Here is a 26470-nt window from a genome sequence, read left to right on the forward strand (position 1 = left end):
TCTCAACCTGATTGAGCATCTGTATGACGTGCTGGACAAACAATTCTTATCCATGGAGGCGCCACAGGACTTAAGGATCTGTTGCTAAAGTCTTGGTGCCAGATACCACAGCACATCTTCAGAGGTCTTGTAGAGTCCATGTCTCGATGATTCAGAACTGTTTCGGTGGCACAAGAGGGACGTACACAATATTAGGCAGGTGGTTTAATGTTATGGCTGAGCGGTGTATATTAAGGTGCTCATATTAATACATTACTGTGTCTATAGTAAACAACAGTCAAATAGTAAAAATAGATTCAAAAAGGTACTGTTACTTAAAGAAGAATGTGCACTCGTTTATATGGTGAAGCGCTCTGTGAGGAGGCATATATTTAATACTTATGAAAGGATTCTCAGTCAGAATGCAGGACATTGTGCTTTCGGGCTTTCTCTGTAACATGACAAGCATGTGTTTATTGTCTTGTGAGGGAGTTACTTATTATAACACAAGTAATAACAGGAACTTATGGGCATTTCAATAGCATTAAACGTAAATATAAAATGGTCAAAAAATGGAACATGTCATTCGTTAATAAATAAGTAAATTGTAATGGTTGGCAAATTGCTGTGGTTTAAGAGGAATAATACACTTAGGAAATGTCTCCTATAGCGGCATGGCGTGTCGTGTTATTCCTTAATTATTTTCATGAAGGGTGCCAATAGTTCTGGAGCCGACTGTATAGAAAGGTAGGACCGCAAAAATGTTTGTACAGATATGAAATAAATGTCAAGCTACCTACATATAATCTGTTATATACTGAACTCAAGCAGTGACTACCACACAATGGCCCTCTCTCTCTTTTCCACACTCCCTCGTTCCCACTCGTCTTCCTTACCAACGGCGTCTGCCTGGCCAGGTGCACCACCAGTCGAGAGGCTAAAGAGAGGGCAGCACAGTGCAGCTCCACGCTAAAACACAAACACACACAAACACACACCAGTCATCATATATTTCCATGTACAAGCGGTTTCGCAATGCTACTATGCGGTATACAACGTCTACCAGGCTACAGTAAATAAACAAAAACAAGCCCCACGCTGACACTTTCACACACTTCGGGGCGGTCAGAAACACCACCTTTCATGAAACAGGTGAGACGCACCATGCGCTCAATTACAGGGTGCTGGAACAGAAATACACCCAGCAAATGTGCAGTTACACAACGCCTCCAACAGTAACACGAGTGAGTCAAAGCACAAGTGTGGGGCAACGTTACACAATCGCGCACACAGGCGTGCGTGCACACTCGCTGCCAATATTACGGCATTGCTTAATCACAGAGCAACTGCCACACTCCAAAACACTGGTGCTGTGTCGCCGAGGACAAATAGACCACTAAACCGATTTCTCAACATTGATCTTAAGGCGGGAAGATCGGCCAGGCCGAGGGGCGCTCTGGCTTTACACGGAAAGGCTTTTTGTAATTCTATACTGCAGGGTGTGTATTCATTCATACAGGCCTGAAATGAGAAAGGTGCCTGTAATTCAGACTTGAGGCCCCTTCAGCCTTGTACTGCAAAAACGCACACAGACACACACACCTGTCGCCAGGTGCATGACCCAGAGACAGACACCCACATGCCTACACACACACACACACACACACACACACACAAGCAAGCCCATTTACACACACACACACACCCTTTTAAACAGATTATTTATGTGCGAGCGCATGCAGATAACCACAGGTACACGAGGCACATGGAGGTAGCTGTGAGCCTGCAAACGGTGAAAATCAATATCCTTCATGCTCGATCTCGGCTGTGAATGGATGATTGGCGTATACAGGGGAGCTGCTCACCACAGGCATGTGTGGTCTCTTTCATGGTGGAAGCCCACATCTGAAACCAGTGCGCCCTTCCTCCCTGCCAGCACACTACGAGCGACCTTCTGCCACTGCTGTGGTCATACCCACAGCCCTAACCGCCGCTATTCATCAGGATCGGGTGTTCTTAAAGACAGAACTAAGTAGGCCGGTGGGTTTTTCGTGTCGGTGGAAATCTTTTCTGGGTGTGGTAAAGGACACCGCTAGCCAGAAATGCTAACGCTGCTTATTAGACAAACGACCAGCAGCTGCATCAAGTGCTCACCAGTGGCGGAGTTTCTGACCAGACGGTCATCTTCGAATAGAATGTTGTTCAAATTGAACCCAGAGTCAGAGTTGGTCAATCTGGTCACCTGTGTGTGGAGGTCTCCGCCATAGAGAGGAGGTGATCTAGTGCCTCGTCATCGCTTAGGGACATACTGTTGTCTTGCCATGGCAGGATGGAGGACAGTGGGAGGACCGAGAGGATCTGCACAACCTAAGGGAAAGACAAAATAGACCATTTAAAGTGGAAAAAGCTCATTGTTAATGTAATACAAATAAGTGCTAAATGTTCTTACATTTTAACTTAACTTACAGACCAATTTAGAACAACATGCGTTCTACTGGGAAACTATTGGAACGCCAAGGCCAATTCATTTGTTTGTGCTGTACACTAAAGACATTTGGGTTTGAGATCAATTGATGGATATGAGAAGAGAGTTTAGGATTTCAGCTTTTATTTCCTGGTATTTACATCCAGATGTGTTAAACGGCAACCTTTTGTATAAGACCACCCACTTCTTAGGCAAGCAAAAGTATAAGAACAGATAAGTCTTGAAATCATCAAATTGTTGGTTTCATCTTTTGTGTTGCTTTTCCAGGCTTTTACCACAGCGTCTTTAAGTTGTTGTCAAATTGGGGGTGTTCTCCCTTCAGTCTCCTCTTGGACTTGGCCAGTCTAAAACCTTCTTGCTGCATGATAAAAGTTCTTCATAATTAACCTGGATGCATTTCTCAGGACAAAATGTTCCTGTGACACGACAGGGGAATGTGACATGGCCCAACACAAAGCGTTGCCACACCAAAGTTGATTATTTTTCAATAACAGCAGAGTTTTTTTTTCTGTTTTCGGTAAAACAAAACAAAAGCTCTGATAGTTACAAAGCGCTTACGTTGGAGACTCCTTCCATAAACAATTTCATAATCCATTTATTATTAGTTTTAGGATATGTGGAGCATCCACCATAAAAGATCCTGTGAACGAGATGGTATTAAAGAAATAATAACATATTAGACTGAGTGCTTTAACAGAAACCTATCATTTGAATTACAGCCAGCACCACTGTCAGAACAGCTGTAATAAAAATAAATAAAGAATAATAATCAACACCAAATACATTCAACAATTGAACAGATTTCAATAATTTATCTGTTGAATAAGATCTCGTAAATATACTTTACAGACTATATATACGGTATGCTTTGTATAATCCTAGTTGCCATCCTAGTGATTGTCAGTTAATCTGTTTATCTGCTTTATTATTGTTAATGTAACCGCTACTGTTTTATTCATCATGTTATTACAACACTGTAACTGCTATTTTTATACGGTCACGCCCATCCCTGTGTGTCTTGCTGTCTGCCTCTGAAGTTCTTCCTCTGGTTCCTCCTTTGGTGCAGTGCAGAGCAAGGAGTCTAGCAGGGTTTCCCCTCTCTTTTTCATCTCTCCATCTTCTCACAAGTCAAACACATCTGGTTCAGACCCAGCTGTGTCATCTTCACTCAGATTCAGAAAGGGCTCTCTGATCTGCAACGGACCTTACGGAAAGTTGTTTCTCTTTCCTCTCTTGGCCCCTTTGCTTTTGTACACTCTCAAAAAATGACTGTACTTTGTGACTGTGGTGGTGCCTTTTACCTTCAGGATGTATGTGCCTATAATAATTCATAATATTTCATGTTTTCAAGTTTAAAAAAATTATTTTATATATATATATATATATATATGAATGACTGACAGGTCAGGGAGCAGGCAAGGACAGAACTTCCATTAGACACTGGTGCATGAAGGTGTTAGAACGTTAACCCTTTTATGCCAATACTGGAATTTTTTCTTTCCTGCTGCTGTTCAACATCAACAAAATCAAAACTGGATAAACACCCACAGTGTTACAGTTGAGATCCTTGCAGAATCTGCAAAATGATAATAATAAAAAATAAGACTATTTATAAGTTATTTAGTCCTGCCCTGAATAAGCTATTTCACATAACAGATGTTTACATATAGTCCACAAGACACAATAATAACTGAATTTGCACAAATGAACCAGTTCAAACGTTTACATACGCTTGATTCTTAATCCCGTGTGTCGTTACCTGGATGATCAACTACTGTGTTTATATTTTGTGATAGTTGTTCATGAGTCCCTTGTTTGTCCTGAGCAGTTAAACTGCCCATTGTTCTTCAGAAAAATCGTCCAGGCCCTGCACATTCTTTACTTTTCCAGAATATTCTGCATATTTGAGCCCTTTCCAACAGTGACTATATGATGTTGACATCCATCTTTTCACACTGAGGACAAGTGAGGGACTCGTACACAACTATTACATATGGTGCAAACATTCACTGATGCTCAAGAAGGCAATATGATACATTAAGAACCAGGGAGGGTGTAACCCTGACAACAAATTCAAGCTACATTTTTTAAATGTGTATCTATTTTCCTTACTATCTTTTTTAAAGTCTGAGTATTCTGGACAGCAATGGGTTAAGACAGAGTCTTTTACAGCCCACAGTAACTGACTGGGGCCTTATGTATTTTTGTTCCTTATTCTGTTTCTCTCTCTCGCTCTCTCACACACACTCACACACACGATGAACGTGATCTAGAACATACATGACTCATAAGCATTGACAGGAAAAGAAATAGCACGAGGCCTTGCATTTCTACAGAAAACCTCCTGACCGTTAAACCCATACGAGTATGAAACTCATCCCGGTGTTCCTCTTTTCGTGTTACTTCCCAGAATGCTTTAGTGAAGAAGAGGGCTCGCCATGGAAACCCAGGCAAAGCGAGTCCCTGGAGCAAGCAGGAGCAGTTTCCCAGCAGCCTTTTAAACATTAATGGCTGGCCAATAAAACACACAGCAGCGCACTGACACAGATGGTAAACAAACACACACACACACACACACACACACACACATCATGTGTGTGCAGGTACATGTGTATGAGCTTGTGCTTAAAGCTTCTCTGATGCGTGTGTATAATGATAGGAATGGCAGAACCGAGTAATCAAGTGTTTATGAGGAACTGAAACAGGACACTTTTCGATAAACACCCCCCCTTTTCTCTTTCTCTACGTGTGTTGAGTTTTTCACACACTACATGCGTCTGGCTGTCTTTAGTCCATGAGTGGATATAAATGTAATGATCAAATACAGGAGAGGCCTTTCTGGGAGCTGATTTGTTACTGAGGAGCCATCATTCATTCAGCCAATCAGAGAGAGTTTGGATTGCAGTGCAGATATCATTTAAAACAGCTGGAGTCTCAGAACAAAGCACTTTGATCACAACTGTGAGAAACGATGGCAAGATGGATGAAAAAGAGGTAGTCACAGCCACGGTGGTATAAAATGCAAAGGCTCGGTTTTAAAACACTTTTATTTGTTGACACAATGCTTATTTTTTTCCTTCCTTCTCACTCGTAACTTCTGTTTTTCTCCTCCAAATTTCCTTTTCCCTTTTATCTGCTTCTGTATTTGATTATTAAAAGCATTGTCCAATAAAATCTGACCTGAAACCTGATCAGAACTTCATCCAAGTCCTAAAGTTACATAAAGACAACCCAAGCAAACAAATGAACACATTTGGTTTGTGTTCATTTACATTATAGTTCTTGCATTTATTTACCGAGCAACGTTAATCAACACTAAATATCTTTGCTGGGAAAAGTATGTAAATTTAAAGGGGTAACTGAAGTCAGGTGATTCAGTCAAGGGGGTGGCAATAAGGCACGAGTTTAACAAGCCCTCCTAGGTTTCAAGAACATAAACTTGGATCTTCACTATTAAAGTTTGGTCTTCACCACAGGTTTACAGAAGTGTGCCATGGCTTGATCACAGGAGATTGCTGGGGACTTCTGAAAGAAAAGTTATTGATGCTGGCGAGGCTGAAAAAGGTTACAAAACCATGTCTAAAGACCTCCACCAATTCACTGTGAGGCAGATGATACACAAATGGAGGAAATTCAGCACCACTGTTACTCTCCCAAGGAGTTGTCATCCAGCAAAAATCATTCCAAGTGCATGGCAAATAGTATTATGGCAAGTCACAAAGAACCCCAGGGTAACATCTAAGGAACTACAGGCCACTTCTGCATTGAGTAATGTCAATGTTTATGAGTCCACCATCAGGCAAATATGCAACAAGAACAGTGTGCATGGCAGGATAGCAAGGACAAACCCACTACTCTCCAAAAAGAACACTCTTGTCCATCTGAAGTTTGCTTACGTGGATAAGCCAGAAGCCTTTTGGAAGAATGTTCTGTGGACAGCTGAATCCAAAATAGAACTTTTTGGTTTAAATGAAAAGCATTTAATTTCATCCCAAAGGTGAAACATGGGGTGGTAGTATCATGGTTTGGGGCTGTTTTTCTGCCTCATGTCAAGGACAGCTTGCCATTATTAATGGACCTTATGAATTCTGGATTGTACCAGAAAATTCTACAGGAGAACGTCAGGTTACCTGTCCATGAACTGAAGCTTAACCGTAAGTGGGTCACGCAGCAAGACAACAATCCTGAGCACACAAGTAAATCTACAAAGAAATGGCAGAAGTAATTTAACATTTTGGATGGCCAAGTCAAAGTCCAGACCTTAACCCAATGGAACGACCTAAAAAGAGCAGTTCATACAAGAAAGCCCACCAATACCATGGAGTTGAAGCAGTTTTGTAAGGAGGAACGGGCCAAAATTCCTACAACCTGTTATGCAGGACTGATCAATTTGGCTGAAGTTATTGCTGGTCAACGATGTCACATTGGTTACCGAAAGCAAAGGTTCACATACGTTTTCCGACAAAGATATTTAATGTTGGATAATTTTGCTCAATAAATAAATGTAAAAACTGTCTTTTTTTTTAGTGTCATTTGTTTAATTGGGTTCTCTGATCTGATCACATTTCTGGTCAAATTTATGCAGAAACACAGAAAATTGTAAAGGGTTCACAAACTTTATGGCTGCACTGTAATTATATGTAGGGGTATAAGGTAAAGACATATTCTGACTGATCGCTTTACCCATTGTATGGTTTAAAAAAGTATGTTACGTGCTAAAAAAATAAAATAAGGCAATAACTGCATCCTCTCACCTTTGCTAGGCAGGTGGGGTGTGGCTCATGTAATGTCAGGTTGGTTAAAATGGACACACTGAGGCCAAACAGCGGAGGTTGGTGTTCCCTGTTGGTCTGCAGTCTTTCCAGGAGCCGCTCCAGTGCCAGCTGCCTAACTTCGTAATGCGAGCACTGCAGCAGGCGTCTAAGGAGGTCTTTGAGTTGCCCCTCTGCTTCCTGTGTGCTCCACAGGGCAGATGACTCCATAGCGATGCTGGTTGCCAAATGTGCCAGGCTCTGTAGGTACTGCGTGGCCCCAGGACCAGAGAGATGCACCTCGTTCGGTCTGCGAGGAGCCACAAGCTCGGAGTCCATGAGGATGGCTGATGTCTCCGCACGAAGCTGCTTCAGCTGAGAATCTGAAGGAAGGCAAGTATAAGAGTTAGGACTTGGTTGTAATTAGTTGCAGAAGCATTTTAGGGCAAAAAGTGGTCTTGTGGTTACAGTGGCACAGGGAGCATCATACAGAAGAATCATTTCAGAAACTGGAGCCACTTATTGAAAATGCACAGTGGAAACACTGACAAAATAGATATTTTGATAAATGGATTTTTTTTTAATGATGAATTTTTTATAATAGCACAGCGAGGACAGTAATTCACCCTCAAAGCAAATCATGGTTTATATTAATGCGCTCATCCTAAGACATTATCATTTCTAGAGTAACAGTTTACACAGGCACTTGTCTGGAATGCGTTCCACATAAGTAAAAATGATTAAAAAGGTGTAATTCAGTACGTTTACATGGTCAACAATATTCCGATATCAACCCGATTAAGACAATACTCTGATTAAAAACTACCATGTAAACTGCTATTTCTGATGACCTTAATCCGACTAAAGTCATACTCAAAGTAAACACGAATTGAATTAAGGCATGTGGAGTAGTTCTGTTTTAGTTGATGTGGTGTTTTCTGTGCTGAGTTGTGTCAGTGCTTTGTAACAGTCAGATGACATGGGGTCATCAGAGTCTTCAGAGCAAAGGGCACTGTAGTTTCTCTAACACAATAAACGTCTTTTTTTTTTTGTCCTATTAACTTCAAGAGAGGAAAATAATCAGGCTGGTGATGGAACAGTTTATAGCTACTATAACACGAACCTGTTGTTGATTATTTTTCCTATACCAGCTCGCCCAGTCATGTTTTATCCTTCACTTACAACACGTCGATGTACACTACATAGCCAAAAGTAACGTGGACACCTGACTATCAAATAACCCATATTGCCACAAAGTTGGAAACACAGAATTGTCTACAATGTCTTTGTATGTTGGAGCATTAAAACTTTCCTTCACTGCAACCAAGAGGCCCAAACCTGTTCCAGCATGACGATGCCCCTGTGCATAAAGCGAACTCCATACAGACGTGGTTTGCCAAGGTCGGTGTGGGAGAACTTGAGTGGCCTGCACAGACCCCTGACCTCATCCCCACTGAAGACCTTTGAGATAAACCAAACCACGTGTTTCGGTGTCTTTGCCCTCTTCAACACGAATTCCATGTCGGTGCAGGACACCCAAATCAGTAAAGTTGCCATATGATATGATGGCACTTGTCTCTGCCGATTGGGCATTCGCAGGTGCTGTACCTCAATAACTGATGCTCGACATGCACCTATAATGCAAACAATTTAACCCTCACCCTAACATTTCCAAAAGACATTGCCAGTGCTGGGTTTATATTAGCCCAACGATACACCTGTAGCTAGCCGGGAGGTGGCAACTAGCCTAACTTCACCACACCTCCAAAACCTGGCTGGTACATATTTAGCTTTTCATCTTCGTTTAAAGTTATAGCAGTCCTGTACATTGTTGTTTTTTTTTTTTTTTTAAATACTTAAGCCAGAACATGGCATATCATCTTTAAATGTCAACTGTTGCTGTTCGCTTTTGGAATCTGAAGGGGTGTTTGGACCAGGGAATGGCGACATCAGACATAACAAGCCGACATCGCAAAATGTTGTTAGGCATCTCACAATCTCACAAATCGGGCGGCAGTGGCTCAGGTGGTAGAGCGGGTTATTCACTAATCGTAGGGTTGGCGGTTCGATTCCTGGTCCACATGCCGAAGTGCAAGACACTAAAACCCAAGTTGCTCAATGGCAAGCAAGCACCTTGAATGGCAGCTCTGCTACCATTGGTGTGTGAATGAGAACTAGTGTAAAGCGCTTTGTAGAACCGCTAAGGTTAAAAAAAAGTGCTATATAAGTGCAGATCATTTACCATAGTCCAAAAAAAAAAAAACCTCAAACCAAATGGGAAAATTCTATAATTGGTATTATGAATACCAAGTCCCATGTTTTGCTCTGAAGACCTTTATTTGATTATTTTATAAATAAATTCAGATCATTTCTATTTGATTTTGACACAGAACTAAATCTACTGATCACGCCATGTTTCTCCAGCAAAGTTTCAGCATGTTTATTCAAAGCACGGTGACACTGAAGCAGCGCCTATCCCTCTGAACCGCCGATTGTGAATCCTCTGAACCCACTTACACATTGTGCATGTGCGCACACAACAGCCTCTTTAACAATCATAACCTATAAATGGATCAGCATATGGAGCACAGAGTGCGGGCAGCACTTTCCAAGTCCCTGCAATATCTGCGTATCAGTGCAGCTCATACTGGCCCTCGGTCCATTACAGCAATCCTGTTAGGTTACAGTAAGAACCATGACCGCTGTTTATGCAGAACGAAATAACTTACTAAACCAGATATACTTGATCTAATCGGACATGGCACGTCACGGAGTGCCAGCATGGACAGGAAAAACAACATCCTTGAAAACAGTCTTTCCCATCACTTTGCAAAGAACCACTTGGCACCTGTATGAACAAGCTCTCTGGAATGCTTTCAATCACAGAGAATCAAATGGAAAAATCGAGATTAGGCAACACAAGATAAATTGAAACCAACATCATTCCAAATAAAACAGAGAGAGAGAGAGAGAGACAGAGACTCTGTATTGCATAATATGTTTAAGCCTCTGAGCCTGAGGAAAATGGAACACCACAGCAATAATTCATGTAGAAAATAAAAGGCACTCCTCAGCAAGACAGCATGAGTGTGTGTGTGTGTGTGTGTGTGTGTGTGTGTGTGTGTGTGTGTGTGTGTGGGAAGGGGGATGAGGACTGCAATGAGTTTCATAAGAATGTACTTTCTTTCAGAGACACGCATCTGTCTAAAACCATTTAAGGCTGACTCATTGTGAAAACTGATCTAACCGACACCTCGACCACCATGCTCAACTACCAAACGCCATACTACAAAAAGTCTCTCTCTCACACACACACACACACACACACACATACACAAAGTGATTATGGGTTAGTTGCTTGGTTTCTGCTTTGAACAGAAATTCACTGCTTATTTCTTAGAAAAAGTGTATAGTGGAGGGTCTATAGTCATTGCAGTGGAACACACTACAAACACACATGAACACGTACAAACACCTTGCTATCCTTGTGAAGAGCTTCTACTGAAAATTAACACAGCCAATTAATCCTATGCTTACACAGAACTCTAACCCTAACCTCAGTAACCAAAAGGGGGGGGGGGGAAGAGCATGGAGACAAACCAAATGTTCCCACAAGGTCAAAATGGTCAGATATTCCTATCCTTGTGGGAGATGTTTGTTCCCCACCAAGATAGAAAAACATGTGCGCGCTCACACACACGCGCACACACAAAATCCACAAATTGTAAAAACGGGAACACAAGCTCTCTGAAGCTCGCTTGTGGCACATATGGGGAGGAAGCAGACCACATTCCCATCATAGAACCCGCTCCGACTAAATACCTTCTCCTGGTGTGTGTGTGTTTTCGAGATAAGTGCCTTGTTTTCCATAAACGTCAAGTTATTTACTCCATTTAAAGAAATCCAAGAATCTCGATCTTGCAACAAGCAACTGGCCAAACAAAGTTTAGTGCAGGACATAAATGTTTGATAGCAAATCTGACAAACAGCCCAATAAAAAAAAAAAAACAGACCGTCTCTCAAAATGAAACCAGACAACATGCAGCTTTCCCTGAATGACTGAATCAGGGATCTAGTTTGTTTTTGCTCATAAATGTTTCAAAAACCAAATACAGCCAAGTTGTCTATAAGAATGAAAGGTAGCCTGTGTGCGAGAGAGATAAAGAAAGAGACAGGCGCTGAGGGGGAACTGAGTTGCTGCTGTTTTTACTGGCGAGGGTTTAACTGGATATAGTGAGGGGGGTTTAACAAGGCTGTATGGATCGACCACTGCAGCGTCAGAGAAATCCTCTCTCATCCACTCTCTCACACGCACACTGCCAGCGGTCTCTGGAGCTCCATGAAAGCAAATGGGAGCTCACGCAGGAACTGTCCAATACGGCTCAACTTCTTTCTTATGAGTCCGAGCCAGTAAAAGTGAAAAAGCTCACTTTCTGACAACTTCTTTTTTTTTTTCCCCACTTCCATGTGCGAGTGCTCTAAAAAAAGCTCTAAATGAATAAATCCAAAATATTAAAATAAATAATTTATAATACAGAAATGTCAACCTTCTGAAAAGTATGTTCATTTACTTGTTGGGGGTTTGTTGTGCATGAATTACTGCATCAATGCGACGTGGCATGGAGGCAATCAGCCTGTGGAACTGCTGAGGTGTTCTGGAAGCCCAGGTTGCTTTGATATCGGCCTTCAGCTCGTCTGTATTGTTGGGTCTGGTGTCTCTCATAGATTCTCTATGGGGTTCAGGTCAGGCGAGTCGGCTGGCCAATCAAGCACAGTAATACCAAGGTCAGCAAACCAGTTACTAGTAGTTTTGGCACTGTGGGCAGGTGCCAAGTCCTGCTGGAAAAGGAAATCAGCATCTCCATAAAGCTTGTGATGGAAACAGGTGGAAGCATGAAGTGTTCCAACATCTCCTGGTAGACGCTGCATTGACTCTCGACTTGAGAAAACACAGTGGACCAACACCAGCAGATGACATGGCCCCCCAAATCACTGACTGCGGAAACTTCACACTGGACTTCAAGCAACTTGGATTCTGTGCCTCTCCACTCTTCCTCCAGAATCTGGGACCTTGATTTCCAAATGAAATGTGAAATTTACTTTCATCTTCCCCATGATTGTGGTTGTGTTTACTGAACCAGACTGAGAGATTAAAGGCTCAGGAAACCTTTGCAGGTGTTTTGAGTTAATTAGCTGATTAGAGCTCTTCTCAGGTCGACATTTCTGTATAATAAATTCTTTATTCTAATATTTTGAGATACTGGATTTTTGATTTCCATGAGCTGTAAGCCGTAATCATCAAGATTAAAACAAAAAAAGGCTTGAAATATTTCACTTTGTGTGTAATGAATCGAGAATATATGAAAGTTCCACTTTTTGACTTAAATTACGGGACAAAATGAACTTTTCAGTGATATTCAATTTTTTTTAGTTGCACCTGTAAATTTTAAACAGCTTGCCAGAAATCTGGTTGAGACTAGAGGTGTGCATCAGACTGGTATCCTGTGGGAAGGGGGTTTTTACTTTCATACAGATATGAGGACAAAGAAAGGGCACATTCATTAACGTGAATTAGGCTACTAGTTTGTTTATATTTTGTGAAATAGACTCAACTAAATTCATTAGAAAATGTTGCAGACAGATAAAACTGTTAATTGTACCCATCCCTGATTTTCTCCCTAGTTTAGTCATGGGTGGCGCATCACAGTCGGAGGAAAGCGCCATCCACTCAGTTCTGCATACATGAGCTCACAGATGTCCATCATTGGCTCATGTCACTGTAATTCAGAGAGAGTATGCCAGCCCTCCCTCCCTGAGAGCATGGCCAATTTTGCTCTCCTGGGCTCCCGGTCACTGTTGGGTGTGGCATCACCAGATGAAAGGGCAAATGCTTTTCTGTTTGCCCACTCGGGAGCCTAATGTAACTGATGTTGGTATTTGGACCCGGGGGGGTGGGGGGGGGGGATTTTAGACTGGCCAAGTCAATCACCAGAACTTAACCCAGTTGAGCAGCATTTCACCTCCTGAAGAGGAACGTGAAGGGAGAAACCCTGCAGTAAAAGCCAGGAAAAGCACCACAAAAGAAGAAACCAACAATTTGATGATATCAACTGCAAGCAAGAGATATTCAACCAAATATTAAGTGTTATTTACTTCAAGACTTATCTGTTCTTATACTTTTGCTTACCTAAAAATTGTGTGATCTGATACAAAAAGTTCTAAGTAGGAGTCATATCATGATTTTTAAATGTTTTTAAATGTTAATTATGTTACAAATTTTTAGCTAAGAAAACAATATTAAGTAAAATGCATTTTTAAAATAAATCACGTTTTGCCCCAAAGATTTTTTTTTTTTTAGCCCCGAATAATTCTCCACTTGGAGCGGTTTGTCACTATGTAACTGAACGTCAGTAAAAGAAGACCGTCTGTAACTTTATATCTTCAGTGAACGGAGGCGAAACCAATCAGACGGGGTTTACATTAAAACATTTGCAAACACGACTTGAGCAGAACGGTTCACAGTGGAACGCTTTTAATTTTGTAACTCTCTTAATTTTCAGATACGATGTGAATTCAGACCCCTATAGCATGTACACAGCTTCTGTGTCCACAGGAACTCATGTGATATATCTTTGAAAAGCTAGGATTCTTGTGAATCGACTGATATAAACCATTTCAAGATACGATCACAACAGCAGCTACAATCAACGTCCCTGTCAGACGACCAACATACAAAAACACTTATTTAAAAAAAAAATAAATAAAAAAAAAAATAAAAAACACTGAGGCAACTTAGCAAACTTTGGCTAGCATGTTAGCAACTACATAGGTCTACAACTGAGCCACAACACAAAACTCCACATGTGAACAGTCAATAGCAGATACTTCATAAAATAATCAAACATTCATATAGGCTCTAATTCAGATGTGCAAGATTGTCCAGGGAAAGTGGGAATCGCCCCATTTTTCGGGATTAGCCTGTGTGTATTGCCTGTGTTGCGCTGTGCACAAGCAAACGTTTGGGTTGTACTACACAGGAACAGCGTTATAAATAAATAGTAACCACAGATTCCTAATTTCGTCCATTTTCAGAACGCCAAACAAAGGGGTTTTGCTTTCGCAAGTTTTTCAAATGGTTTTATACCCTTGCCAAGATCTGTGTCTTGACACAATTTGAAAATCACAGAGGTCTTTGGTGAATTCCTTGGACTTTATCACTTGGTTTTTGGTCTGTGAATTGTGAGACCTTATACACATAGGTGTGTGCCTTTCTAAATCAAGTACAAGCAATCACATTTGCCACAAGTGGGACGCACATTTGCCTACAGGGTTGATGGTTCGATTCTCGCCTCTGCCCTGTGTATACGGAGTTTGCATGTCCTCCCTGTGATTCGGGGTACTTTCGCAACGAAACACACAACGTCTCCGCGACATGGCGCCTGAATTCACTGAAGCCTCACCTTCTTTCTTTTTGGCTGCCTTTGGACGGGATTATGCCGATAGTGCACGCTGCGATGTAGACAAATTACGGAAGTAAAACGATGCGTTTCGGGCAGGTCTGGAGCAGTGTTCACTGTTAGAAAAAATAAATCGCTTCGGTTGAGACTATGAGCTTTGTGACTTTGCAGATCTTATACATGCACAAACAGACACATTACACACCCAAGCAAAAGGAAACCATTAAAAGCATGATACGACTCCATCAACACATCGAGATGTAAACACCAGGAAAGAAAAGCTGGAATCCTAAATTCTCGTCTCATATCCGTCTTTTGATCTCAAACCCAAATGTCTTTGGTGTATAGCACAAACAAATGAATTGGCCTTGCCGTTCCAATAGTTACGGAGAGGACTGTACATCCTGTACGGTGAGAGGACACCATTTACATGCTTACACTTTAAACAGTAAACGGTCAGAATGACTTGCTATGACGTGGGTTCTCACTCTGTATGTGAAACGTGGCCATTACAAACAGTTTCTACAGGCAATGTTTTGCATTCTTTCATGCAAGACCTCCAAGCCTCATAGACTCCCCTTTCTCTCAGGCTCTCTCTCTCACACTCGCATAATTTTCTAGGAAGTCCCACTCTGAGCCTTGCAGCAAAGCAAGCTCATGAAATCGACACTGTTTACTTGGAAAGGGTTGAATAACAGGTTGATGTCCAGTCAATGATTTTTGAGTTCTATGATGCTTGATAACAATTCGATTTACTTATCTTTTTATTTCTACGGTATCTCTGCTCATTCAGAATCTCATTTAACAATTGAGTTCTTTCAGCTCGCTAACAACTCCAGTCAACCAGTAACAAGAATGAACTGGCGTGATGGGGAGTAAACTTTGGAACTAGAGCCTTATCTGTCACAAGACACCACAATAACTTTTCTGTAATGCTAGGCTTGTCCAAGCCAGCGCTTCCCTTAATGTTCATGGTTAGCTTGTTAACGAAGGTGGACCATGTTGGACATTTTTAATTTCTGAGGACAGAGCTCAGGACAACGAGAGACGTGTGTTTTCTCAGGGCATCTCTCAGTTAGGATGAAAAGGCAGTACAGCTGACGTGTTCTTAAATAAGACAGCTTTCAGCTATTTTTAACTAGCTGGATAAATGACCAGTATTTCTACTAGTGCTATTGAATGCTGCGGTTTTGAGGGCATTCTGTTCGATAGCTACGTTTTGACAGTCGTGTCGAGATATTACAACTCCGATTAATGTATGACAGAACATGGTCACCAACTGATGATTGTTCTGTGTTATCTGCACTTAGAATACGTACAGAGATTCATAATTCAATCACTCGTTCATCTTCAGAAAAGCTTTAACTTGGTTCACCCAGGGCCACCAGTCCATCGCAGGAAACCAAGCACATACGCAAGTGTTCACACGGTCATTCACACCTAGGTGTCAAATTAGCATAGCCAATCCACCTCCGGGCATGTTTTTCGGAGGTGGGAAGAAATCGGAGAAGCAAGAGGAAACTCACGCAGTCAGGCAGAGCAAATGCAAAACTCCACACAAACAGTAAACCAACCTCAGGATCAAACCGGGGACCTCTGAGCTGTGAGGTGGCAATGCTACCTGCTGAGCCGCCATGCTGCCGTGCAGGGGACTGTTTGTTTTAATCCCACTGTCAGACAGTCCAGCAGGAAGTTTGACCAATCCTGCCTGCCCCCAGAGTTATTATTTTTGTTGAGTTTGGCTGGATGGTCAGCTTTACGAAGAGTCCTTGGTGTTCCCAAACTTCTTCCATTTCACAACGTTGGAGCCCAGTGTGCTCCTGGAAACAGTCAAAGTTTTACAAATAGTTTTATACCTATGCCAAGATCTATCACAATTTGAAATCACAGAGGACTATAATGAATTCCTTGGACTTTATCACTTGGTTTTCGGTCTGTGAATTGTGAGACCTTATACATGTAGGTGTGTGCCTTTCTAAATCAAGTACAATCAATCGAATTTGCCACAAGTGGACTTCACTGGGGGCATGGTGGCTTAGGAGTTAACATATTTGCCTCGCACCTCCAGGGCTGGGGGTTCGATTCCCGCTGGATTGGCACCCTGTCCAAAGTGTCATCCACCTTGTGCCCAGAATCCTCTGGGATAGGCTCCAGGCTCCCTGTGACCCAGTGTAGGATAAGCAGTACAGAAAATGAATGGATGGATGGATTCCATCTCAAAATAATGAAAAACAAAACAGGATGCATCTGAGCTCAATTTGGAGTGCCTTTAGCCAAGTGTCCAAGTACTTTAATTATATTTAATATTTCAGTTTTTAAGCATGATCAGTATTAGCGTGCTTATGGGTTACTGTGTAAAGATTAACAGCAAAAGCAAACCCCCCCCCGAAAACAGAACCACGCAAAAAAAACAATTTAAACCACTTCAAATTTAATCTGTAACACAAAGTGTGCAAAACGTGAAAGGGTCTGAATACGCTAAACTCACTGTACAATTGTTTATACCCATTTGTGCTCGTGTGTATTGGGTGCTTAGGAAAGTGTGCCGGTTCAAAAATAAAACTTGGCTGGTGATTCCCCTTGCTAATATAGCAAATTTTAATGTGTGATGCAGAGCCTGATTTAAAAAACAAACAAACAAAACAACACAGGCACTGCTGAACAGTGTTGGGTAAACTCTCAAAAAAAGTAATCCACCACAGATTACTAATTACTACTTTAAAATTGTAATCTGATTACATTATTGATTACTGCACGTAAAAAAAATAATCACATTACTTTACATTCACGGTACTTTCAAAACCTATCAAAGCTAAAAAAAAAAAAAAAAATACACTACAAAGTGAAACAAAGTTCTTTTAGTGATTTTAGTGTGCGTCAATGATCAGAAAACGCAGGATTTATCTTAAAACTTCCCTCGGGTGTTGTCACTGTTTGTAGGACTACCAGACTGATAAAATAGAAAACTTTCCTAACTAGACTAGTCTGGTGTCACTAACCAAGCAGAGGCACAGCTAAGCTATCGTTGTAGGAGTTTAGCTGCTACAGTGCCATGCAGAGTACATTATATCTTTCCTTATGCTCTGCTCATATCATGTTCACGTAAACTGGAACTCATATAGACATTTACACACCTTGTTTTCCTGCTCAGCATCACAGGATGTTACTGTTTCAGTTTCAACCCATTTACTGGTTTAATTTTTTTTAATCTATCTATCTATATCTATAGATATATATCTCCTCACACTGACTGTGAGCTAGCGTTGGGCAGAACTGAGAGCTGTCAGCCAATAAGACATGAGTATTTCCATGTATTTTCCTGTAAACCCCGTCTGATTGGTCTCGCCTCCGTTCACTGAAGATATAAAGTTGCAGACGGTCTTCTTTTACTGACGGTCAGTTACACAGTGACAAACCGCTCCAAGTGGAGCATTATTCGGGACTAAAGAAAAATCTTTGGGGCAAAACGTGATTTATTTAAAAAATGCATTTTACTTAATATTGTTTTCTTAGCAATAAATTTGTAACAATTTTACTGACATCAGTGACTAATCAAATTACATCCATTTAAAATGTAATGCACTACATTACTGCGTTATCAGAAAAAGTCATTCGATTACTGTAACGTGTTCTACCCAACTCTGCTGCTGAATGGAAAATGCAGACAGCTTGGCATTCCACCACGTGTTCGCTGGAGTCACGTGGTGACTGGATGTATGAGGTACGTACCTTCGACAGAAGCAGAGGGAGATGTACACAGAGCAGACAGCACGTCCAGCATCGTCCCCCTCGTCACCAGACATGGGTTTTGTCTGACAGACAGAGAATGTGTTTTATAAATGTCCAAGTTTATGTCAAGCATGTTTTTTTGGTTTTCCCAATGCAAAAAAGCCCAACAACAACAAGAAAATAAATGTTTTAGGAGTTCCTTTATTTGGATTTGCTGTTGAGCGCAGCTTTAGGGTACAGTGGTCACTAACATGCTCTCAGAGGACTGGAGACTGAAGAGAGAGCTGACAGGGACATCAGTGTCACATATGCCGGGAATTCTGACTCGCTTCCAGACCAGCCACAAGAGTAAAAGAGTGTGTGTGTGTGTGTGTGTGTGTATGGTTATCGTGTATATGGTGGAGCACATATTGGAGTATGTGTGCGTGTGAGTCTGAGACCACAGGGCAGTGAGAGCCCACAGCCATGTGTGAGAACAAGGAGTGCAGTGTTCAGGGCTGACGTCAGCGTTTCATCACCCAGATATTAATAACACGCTCGCTCTAACACACATTCTTTCTTTCTCTCCCTCTTAGATGCATGACCCTTCCCGCCTGCAGCCGACTTGCTTTCTCTTTGTATTTCTCTCCCAGAAGCCCCTCCGCCTCCACAAACACACACACGAACTGTACCGACCTCTGTGGAGCATCACAGTCCGTGCAATGAATAGACAGCGCCCGTCAAAACCCAGTCAGAGCAAGTACGCAAAGGCCCAATCGATCTTTGTAGTGAGAATATTCCTCAAGAATATTCCTGAAAGCAAACTCGAGTCATGATTCTGGACTCCACCTGCCTCAATAGATTAAAAACCAAAAAAATTTCCTTTTTTTCTTTTTTTTACTGCGGTTGAAGGGATTCTGATTCTGGGCCACCCAGTAGCAGTTAAGCTAATATATTCTGGTTTGAAGTGCCATGTTTCAGACAAATGCCCAGCGGAGGGATTAGCGAACACCTGGGTAGGTCTGGAAGGCTGAGCGATCAAACACAGGAGCTGTGGTACGGCCCACTGAGCAAGAATTCACCCCGTCATCTTAATCAAGCACCAGCAACAGACTACCCACCCTTTTTTTTTTTTTAAAACCGTATCTCTCTCTGCTACGTGTTCTCTCTATTAGTCTTTAATAATCAGACCAATATTTAACCAAATAGTCTGGTAAATGTACCGCTTCAAATTCTTCATTCAAGTTAACATTCAAAATTTTAAAAAGTTTGAATTTACTTAAAGTAAGAAAGAAAAAAAGACTTCTGATATCTGACTGAAATCACACACTCGAGAAAGTGTCCAGTTTCAGGAAGCCTGCTCCCACTGTAGCCTCAGATTCCTGTTCTTGGCTGACATGAGCAGAACCTGATGTGGTGCTTCTGCTTTTGTCGCCCATCCACCTCAAGGCCTGACATGCTGTACATTCTGAGATGTTTTTCTGCTCTCCACAGTTGTAAAGCATGCTTATTTGCCATTGTTACCATAGCCTTCCTGACAGCTTGAACCAGTCTGGCTATTCTCACTGACAACCAGCTGCATCCACCTACAGAACTGGTACACCATGGATGTTTTTTTTCTACATTTTGGTTGTTTTATGCACCATTCTGTGTAAACTTTACGCATGGTTGTGTGTGAAAATCGCACGGGATCAGCAGTTTCTGAAATACTTAAACCAGCTCGCCTTGCATCCGTGTCACAAAGTCACTGATCTCATGGGGGGTTTTTTTCCTACTCACATGTCAACTGAAGCTCTTGACCTGTATCTGCATGATTTTGTACATATTGTGCTGCTCCATGATTGGCTTTTTGGATCATTTCATGAACGAGCAGGAGCACAGGTGTTCCTAATAAAAGGGGCCGATAAGTGTACATAATTATAGAGAAATGTGCTATTTTTCAAAATGTAGAGGTTTTTAAAAAAAAAAATTTTTTTATGAAACTGAGTTAAGTACAGTAACGCACTAATGAAACTTTTGTTCTACTTTCCCACCTTGTATATTTCGATTGAGAGGCACTGAAAAGGAACAGGAAGTCAGAAGCCAGTTCATTCCTCCTCTTTCTTTGCACTGTTAATCATTTCCCCCAGCAGTAGTATTTGGGCAGTATGAGTACGAGATCAGCAGCCCACTGTGGCACGTTCTATTCTTTAAGATGTACACAGGTCTGCTCTGAGGACAATACTCAACTAAATCAGCCTTTGAAATGTGAGCCGGAGCACAAAGGTGAAACCAGAGGGGTTTCTCTCGCGCCTTGGAGTCTTTTCTCAGAGAGAGATGATCTCACCGCTCTCTGCATGAGGTCTAAAGGCAGGTGCAGGATCAATCCTATAGACGTTAGAGTAATGACTGCAAGTCTATGGAGTTAATAGCAGGCTCCTGCCGAAAGAAATGAAGTGGTGCGTCGGTTCTGTCGGCAGCAGTGCTGCTTATATACACATTTAATCCTCTCACGCTGTGGAAGTGGTTTTGTTCACTTACTAGTTCTGTGCTATAACAAGTTTACTCAGGATTGCACATTTCCACTACACATTGAATCGTGCATCATAAGAGAGAACAGAAGGCACTTTCAATGGACATCAATGCAGCAACTCAGTGACCTCAAAAGCATTTTTCTTCACTGTTCTGTTTCTGTCTAGCTGCCAAAAGGCTGAATTATGCCTATAGAATGCTGAGTGGCTGACTGTGTGTGTGTGTTTACCTTGTGGCAAGCCAAACTCTTGGCCTGAGGGCCCTGATGAACTCACTGTCCTGGTCTCCTCCTGTTGTCTGGGGCCGACGAGAGTCAGCCAGGTAGGAACGCAGCAGAAAGAGCACCTGCAGAGAAAGAGCAGCTTGAGTGGAGAGGGCAAGAGGGTAAAGTTAGAAATGTTTTAAATAACTTCTTATACATTCTGGCTCAAGCTCCAATAACCGGATTCAGGGATCTGCTGCAGATGACAGCAGATAAATATGATATTTGCTGTTTCTCAGGGCTAATTGTTTGTGTTTTGTCCTTGCACATTCATTGTGCATTACAAATAAGAACAATTTTATATCAAACTTAATCACACACATCTTAAGAGTTGCGTAAAGGTACAATTCGCGTAATTGTCCAAATGAACTTGGAGGCAAGCCAAGAGCTCTTTAAACGCCGTTGAATAGACGTATTAATTACGTGAATAAAGAACTTACACGCATACCAATTTCCCCATTTAGCTAGCTGAACCCAAGTTGCCTTCTATGCATAGCAACTCGGTGAGTAAGCCTGCAAAAAAAGTCTCTTTTCTGGGCTGCAGGCACACTGTGGAAGCTATTCATTATGCACCAGGCAAAATCAGGCCTGACCGCAGAGCTCCACGCCTGGCCTCTGAATCACGGACACCCAGCTTCCCCCTAACGATGGAATGGTTCAGCCCGACCGTTCCAGAGGCTCGGAGCTCCCTGCACTCTCTGGCCCCTCGCAGGGAAGTGGAGGGTATTTATAGCCACCAAATACATGACTTGTGACCGAGTGCAAACCAGCAATGGGGAAAGAAGCGGCGGCAAAGAGCAAAAATAAATACCGCATCACAGCCCATAATTCAGTAGAGTGTACAGAAGCACACCCGCATCTAGACTGTCAGACTACCTTCTGCATTGTCGGCCTACAGGCTGACCTTTAACATACTTAGGGTGGCTTGCACCAATAAGGATTAAATTAAGCACAGTTTAGAGCTAATCTAGGATTTGTTGATCTGGGCTTTATTTTAAATCAAGTTGTGTTGCACCACTTAATTTTAAACACAGATTAACAAATCGGGGATTAGAATTCTAACCTCCGATTAAAACCTCCATTTACAATACGTTTTCTCCGCCATGATGGATTCGCCATTGACAACATTGCGGCAGTGCATGCGGATCTCATAAACGTGGAAATATATGAATTCTCCAATATAAATCCTTCACTTCAAAGGGCTCGTGAACTTTAAACTTTGCATTTTTTAAAAGTTCAACTGCCGTTATTAACCGCTCATTCACATGACCGATACAGGCTGAGAAAATGAAAACATTTAAATACAAAAATGTCAAATCTGAGTTTAAAGTGATGGAGCAACAAGATTATAGTTAATCCAGGTTTATTGTGAAATTAAATCCAGGATTAACGTGACGGTTTAAATGTAAGCCTGCTTATTTTTAAACAAGGTTTAAAGTTTGGTGCAACAGAATTATTAGAGAAACCTTGATTTAATCTAGATTTAAGCTTAATCCTTATTGGTGTGACCCACCCTAAGAATTAGCATTGCCTTTCATGCACTGATTTCTTCTGTTTTACAGTCTTGCACTACTTGCACATAAATATAGCCTAAATAATATATGACGTACACACACACACACACAAAAGAATGCAAAAGTACTAACAAAATAAACTGGATGGGCTCAGTGGATATGACACTGGACTTCTGATGAGAAGGTTGAGAGCTCAAATCCAACCACCACCAAGCTGCCACTTGCACTAGAGCAAGGCCCTTAACCCTCAACTGCTCAGTTGTATTAAAAATAATAATAACAATAATAATAATAATAATAAGACAAAAGTCGCTCTGGATAAGGGTGTCTGCCAAACACAGTAAATGTGAACGCAATATTGCAGGAGCTCACACTTCATTCACTGGTTATCTTTTACCAACGATGTGCTGGTGTCACATGTTTGCTATTTGGCAAGCATCACCCCACCAAGGGTGAAGAGACAAAACAGTCCTGGTCTCAGGCCTGATACTCAGGCAGGCTCAGCTCTCAAGAGATTCTGTAATCAACATAATTACAAATGTTTGCGCGCTTCAATGAAATGATGTGAACTGCTGCAGGCCTCTTGACCTGTAAACAAGTCAAAGCCTTGCGACACGAGAAAGGCGTGTATGTATAGGTGTGTGTGTATATATATGGATTTTGTAAATGCATAGACATGCTAGAGCTATTCTTATGTACGTCTAACAGCATCGCCAAACAACCGAACAAATAAGCTGCTAATTTAGTGTGCAACCTGTTGACCATCCATTCAAGAATATGTCACATACATTACAGCAGAGTGAAATTCTTTTCTTCGCATTTCCCAGCTAGTTAGGAAGTTGGGGTCAGAGCGCAGGGTCAGCCACGATACAGCGCCCCTGTAGCAGAGAGGGTTAAGGGCCTTGCTCAAGGACCCAACAGTGGCAGCTTGGCGGTTCTCCCACTCTGTCCATAAATCTCGCACAGACACAAAAACTGACTAGCGTTTCCACAGCCCACAATACCAAACAGCTCCTTCACACCATCCAGCTGTAAAACGCAGACAGCTCAGTATCACCATGTACTTACAGCATGTCATTAAAAAATAGACAAGGCATTTATAAGAACATTCAGTTCTGCACTGAAGCTTGGCATTTATATCCTTTTCCCAACATGCATCAGTGTTTTTCACATCATATATCATCAGCTGATCTGACCATATAAACACACCACCTACTATCACCTACTATCACCTCACCGATACACATAAACACACTCTTTTAGGCTATCAGCTCCGAATCTGCTTGTGCACAAAAAATATTTCCATATTCAAAGGCAACAAGGCACCAGGCTGCCCTGTCTTTAAAAAAAAAGGAAAAAAAAGAAAGAAACTGAAGACAAAAAACACAGGGAGAGGTCTGAACTCTTCCCCTCTCACTCAATAACTTTTTTAGGGTCTTATTCCATACAGAATGGAGTTTCCAAGAAATATAGATGGATGGAAAAAAGACAGGGGGTTGGGGGGGGGCGTGTGCAGGAGATGAAAGAAAGACTGTTGGCCTCAGCTTTCAATATCACTAACACACAAATGCAGGCACATGCACACCCATCCATCCTTCATCCATTCCTCTACAAGCTCCTTCTTTCACCACACCTCCTCCCTTCTTCCTTCCTCAGCCCATCTGCAAGGGGCTTTCCAAAAACACACGTGGCAGCCATGACAGGAAAGAACCCTTCAAAACCACCTCCAACAAGCCTACAGCTGAGTGCATCTCTCCCTCCTCCAACACCACCTTCTCATGCTAAAGCCTAAAGCAGCTCCCACGCCATTACTCCCACCGCCCTGACACACACAGCCTCTTACCCCCTCAGTTACCCCACACTGGAAACAAGTTCACTTTCACCTTCTCACACTCCAGCTCTCATTTCAAAGCACTAGACTGACTATAATACCGGTTTATATGCTCAAATCAGCAGACCTTTCACAGAAAGCAAAGGAATTAAGAAGTTGCTCTATGATCCGGACCTGTAAGAGAGTTCCGTGGATGTGGTTCTGCTGTATTCCTGGGCCTGCTTTCACAGGAAGGTCCTCCAGCAGTGTCCTGATGGTGGAGGGGACGTCGGTGACCAGAACAAACGGAACTAGAGCTCGGGCCGCCATCTCCCGAATGCGGTACACGGCGGATCGAGAACACCTAGAACAAATAAGAATTTTTTGTCATTTATTAAACGTTATCAACTGTAACTCAAAAAAATGAACTCCAAACTTTAATCATATCTGAAAACAGAGTGCTGTGATAAAGTATGTGTCCCCATCCTGATTTCTTGTGTTTTTGTGCATCTCTCATACTAAATCTTAGATAAAACAAAGGCAACCTGAGTAAATGCTATTTATTGAAGCAAAAAAAGTTATCCAATACCATCTGGGCCTGTGTGAAAATGTATTTGCCCCCATAGTTACCAATTCCTGATATCTATGAAGCTGCATTCGTAATGGGGTTCAGCTGGACTAGGCACAACCAGGCCTGATTACTGCAAACCCTGTTCAATCAAATCAACACTTAATATAACTTTTTCAACAGCATGAAGTTGGTTAAAAGGTCTTACCCAGTAACACACTTTGACAAAGTTGAAAGAAATTCCAGAAATGATGAGGAAGAAGGTGATTGAAATTCATTAGTCTGAGAAGGGTTAGACAGCTATTTCAAAGGCTCTGGGACTCCAAAGAACCACAGTGAGAGCCCATTATCTCTAAATGGAAAAAAAAAAAACTTGGCACATTTGAAATAAGAAGGTGATGTGAAACAGGTGAGGCAATGGTCTAATCATAGTACACAAAGTAGCCTCCAAAAAGGCCTAGTCCTTTAAGATCGAGAATGGGTCAAGGCTCGACAGTCTACCAACAGATGTATCAACGAATAATTCAGCACTTTGAGAACAACATTCCTCAAAGACAAATCGGTAGGATTTTGGGCATTTCACCTTCTACAGTGCACAATATAATTAAAAGCTTCAAGGAATCTGATCAAATCTCTGTGCGTAAAGGGCAAGGCCGAAAACCTCTTCAGAATGTGCACGATCTCCGATCCCGCAGACATCACTGTCTTAAAAACAGTCATGAGTCTGTAATGGATATCCTGACATGGGCTCGGGAATACTTTGGTAAACCTTTGTCAGTCAACAACAAGGTTTTACTATGCAAAGCAAAAGCCATACATCAACACTGTCCAGAAGCACCACCGACTTCTCTGGGCTCGGTTTCATCTGAGATGGACAGTAGCACAGTGGAATCGTGTTTTCTGGTCTGATGAGCCAACATTTCAAATAGTTTTTGGACAAAACAACCATCGTGTTCTCCAGGCCAAAGAGGAAAGGACCATCCAAGCTGTTATCAGCATCAGGTCCAAAAGCCAGTGTCTGTCATGGTATGGGGGTGTGTCAGTGCCCATGGCATGTGTAACTTGTACATCTGTGAGGGCACCATTAATGCAGAAAGATGTGTACACATTTTGGAGCAACATATGTCGCCAAAACACATTCTGCCCAGATAGCAAGTTCATGGTTGCGTAAGCAGAGAGTGTGGGTACTAGCATGGCCTGCCTGCAGTCCTGACCTGTCTCCGATTGAGAATGTGTGGCACATTACGAAGCGCAAAATAAGGCAACAAAGGACCCGTACAATTGTGCAGCTGAATGGATGAATGGGAGAAAATTCCGGTTGTTATTAAAAGAAAAGGTGATGTTACACAGCGGTAAACAGTCGATTGTCCCAACTTTTTTGGAGTGTGTTGCAGTCATCAGATTTGAAATGAGTGTATATTTTCA

At 41.9% G+C, this 26470-nt stretch overlaps 1 protein-coding gene across 2 annotated transcripts in view; it reads right to left on the reverse strand.

The window, feature by feature from the left end:
* thada (THADA armadillo repeat containing) overlaps positions 1-26470 on the reverse strand; it is a 108789-nt gene that overhangs the window by 13066 nt on the left and 69253 nt on the right. For both annotated transcript variants that reach the window (XM_053620804.1, XM_053620803.1), the window contains exons 29-34: positions 24673-24841; positions 21121-21236; positions 18402-18484; positions 7219-7598; positions 2222-2346; positions 876-948 (exon numbers count right to left, since the gene is read on the reverse strand). In XM_053620804.1, coding sequence (XP_053476779.1) covers positions 876-948; positions 2222-2346; positions 7219-7598; positions 18402-18484; positions 21121-21236; positions 24673-24841 — 946 coding nt within the window. The remainder of the gene's footprint in view (positions 1-875; positions 949-2221; positions 2347-7218; positions 7599-18401; positions 18485-21120; positions 21237-24672; positions 24842-26470) is intronic.

This window comes from Ictalurus furcatus, chromosome 3 (assembly GCF_023375685.1).
Source record: "Ictalurus furcatus strain D&B chromosome 3, Billie_1.0, whole genome shotgun sequence".
NCBI classification, from domain to species: domain Eukaryota; kingdom Metazoa; phylum Chordata; class Actinopteri; order Siluriformes; family Ictaluridae; genus Ictalurus; species Ictalurus furcatus.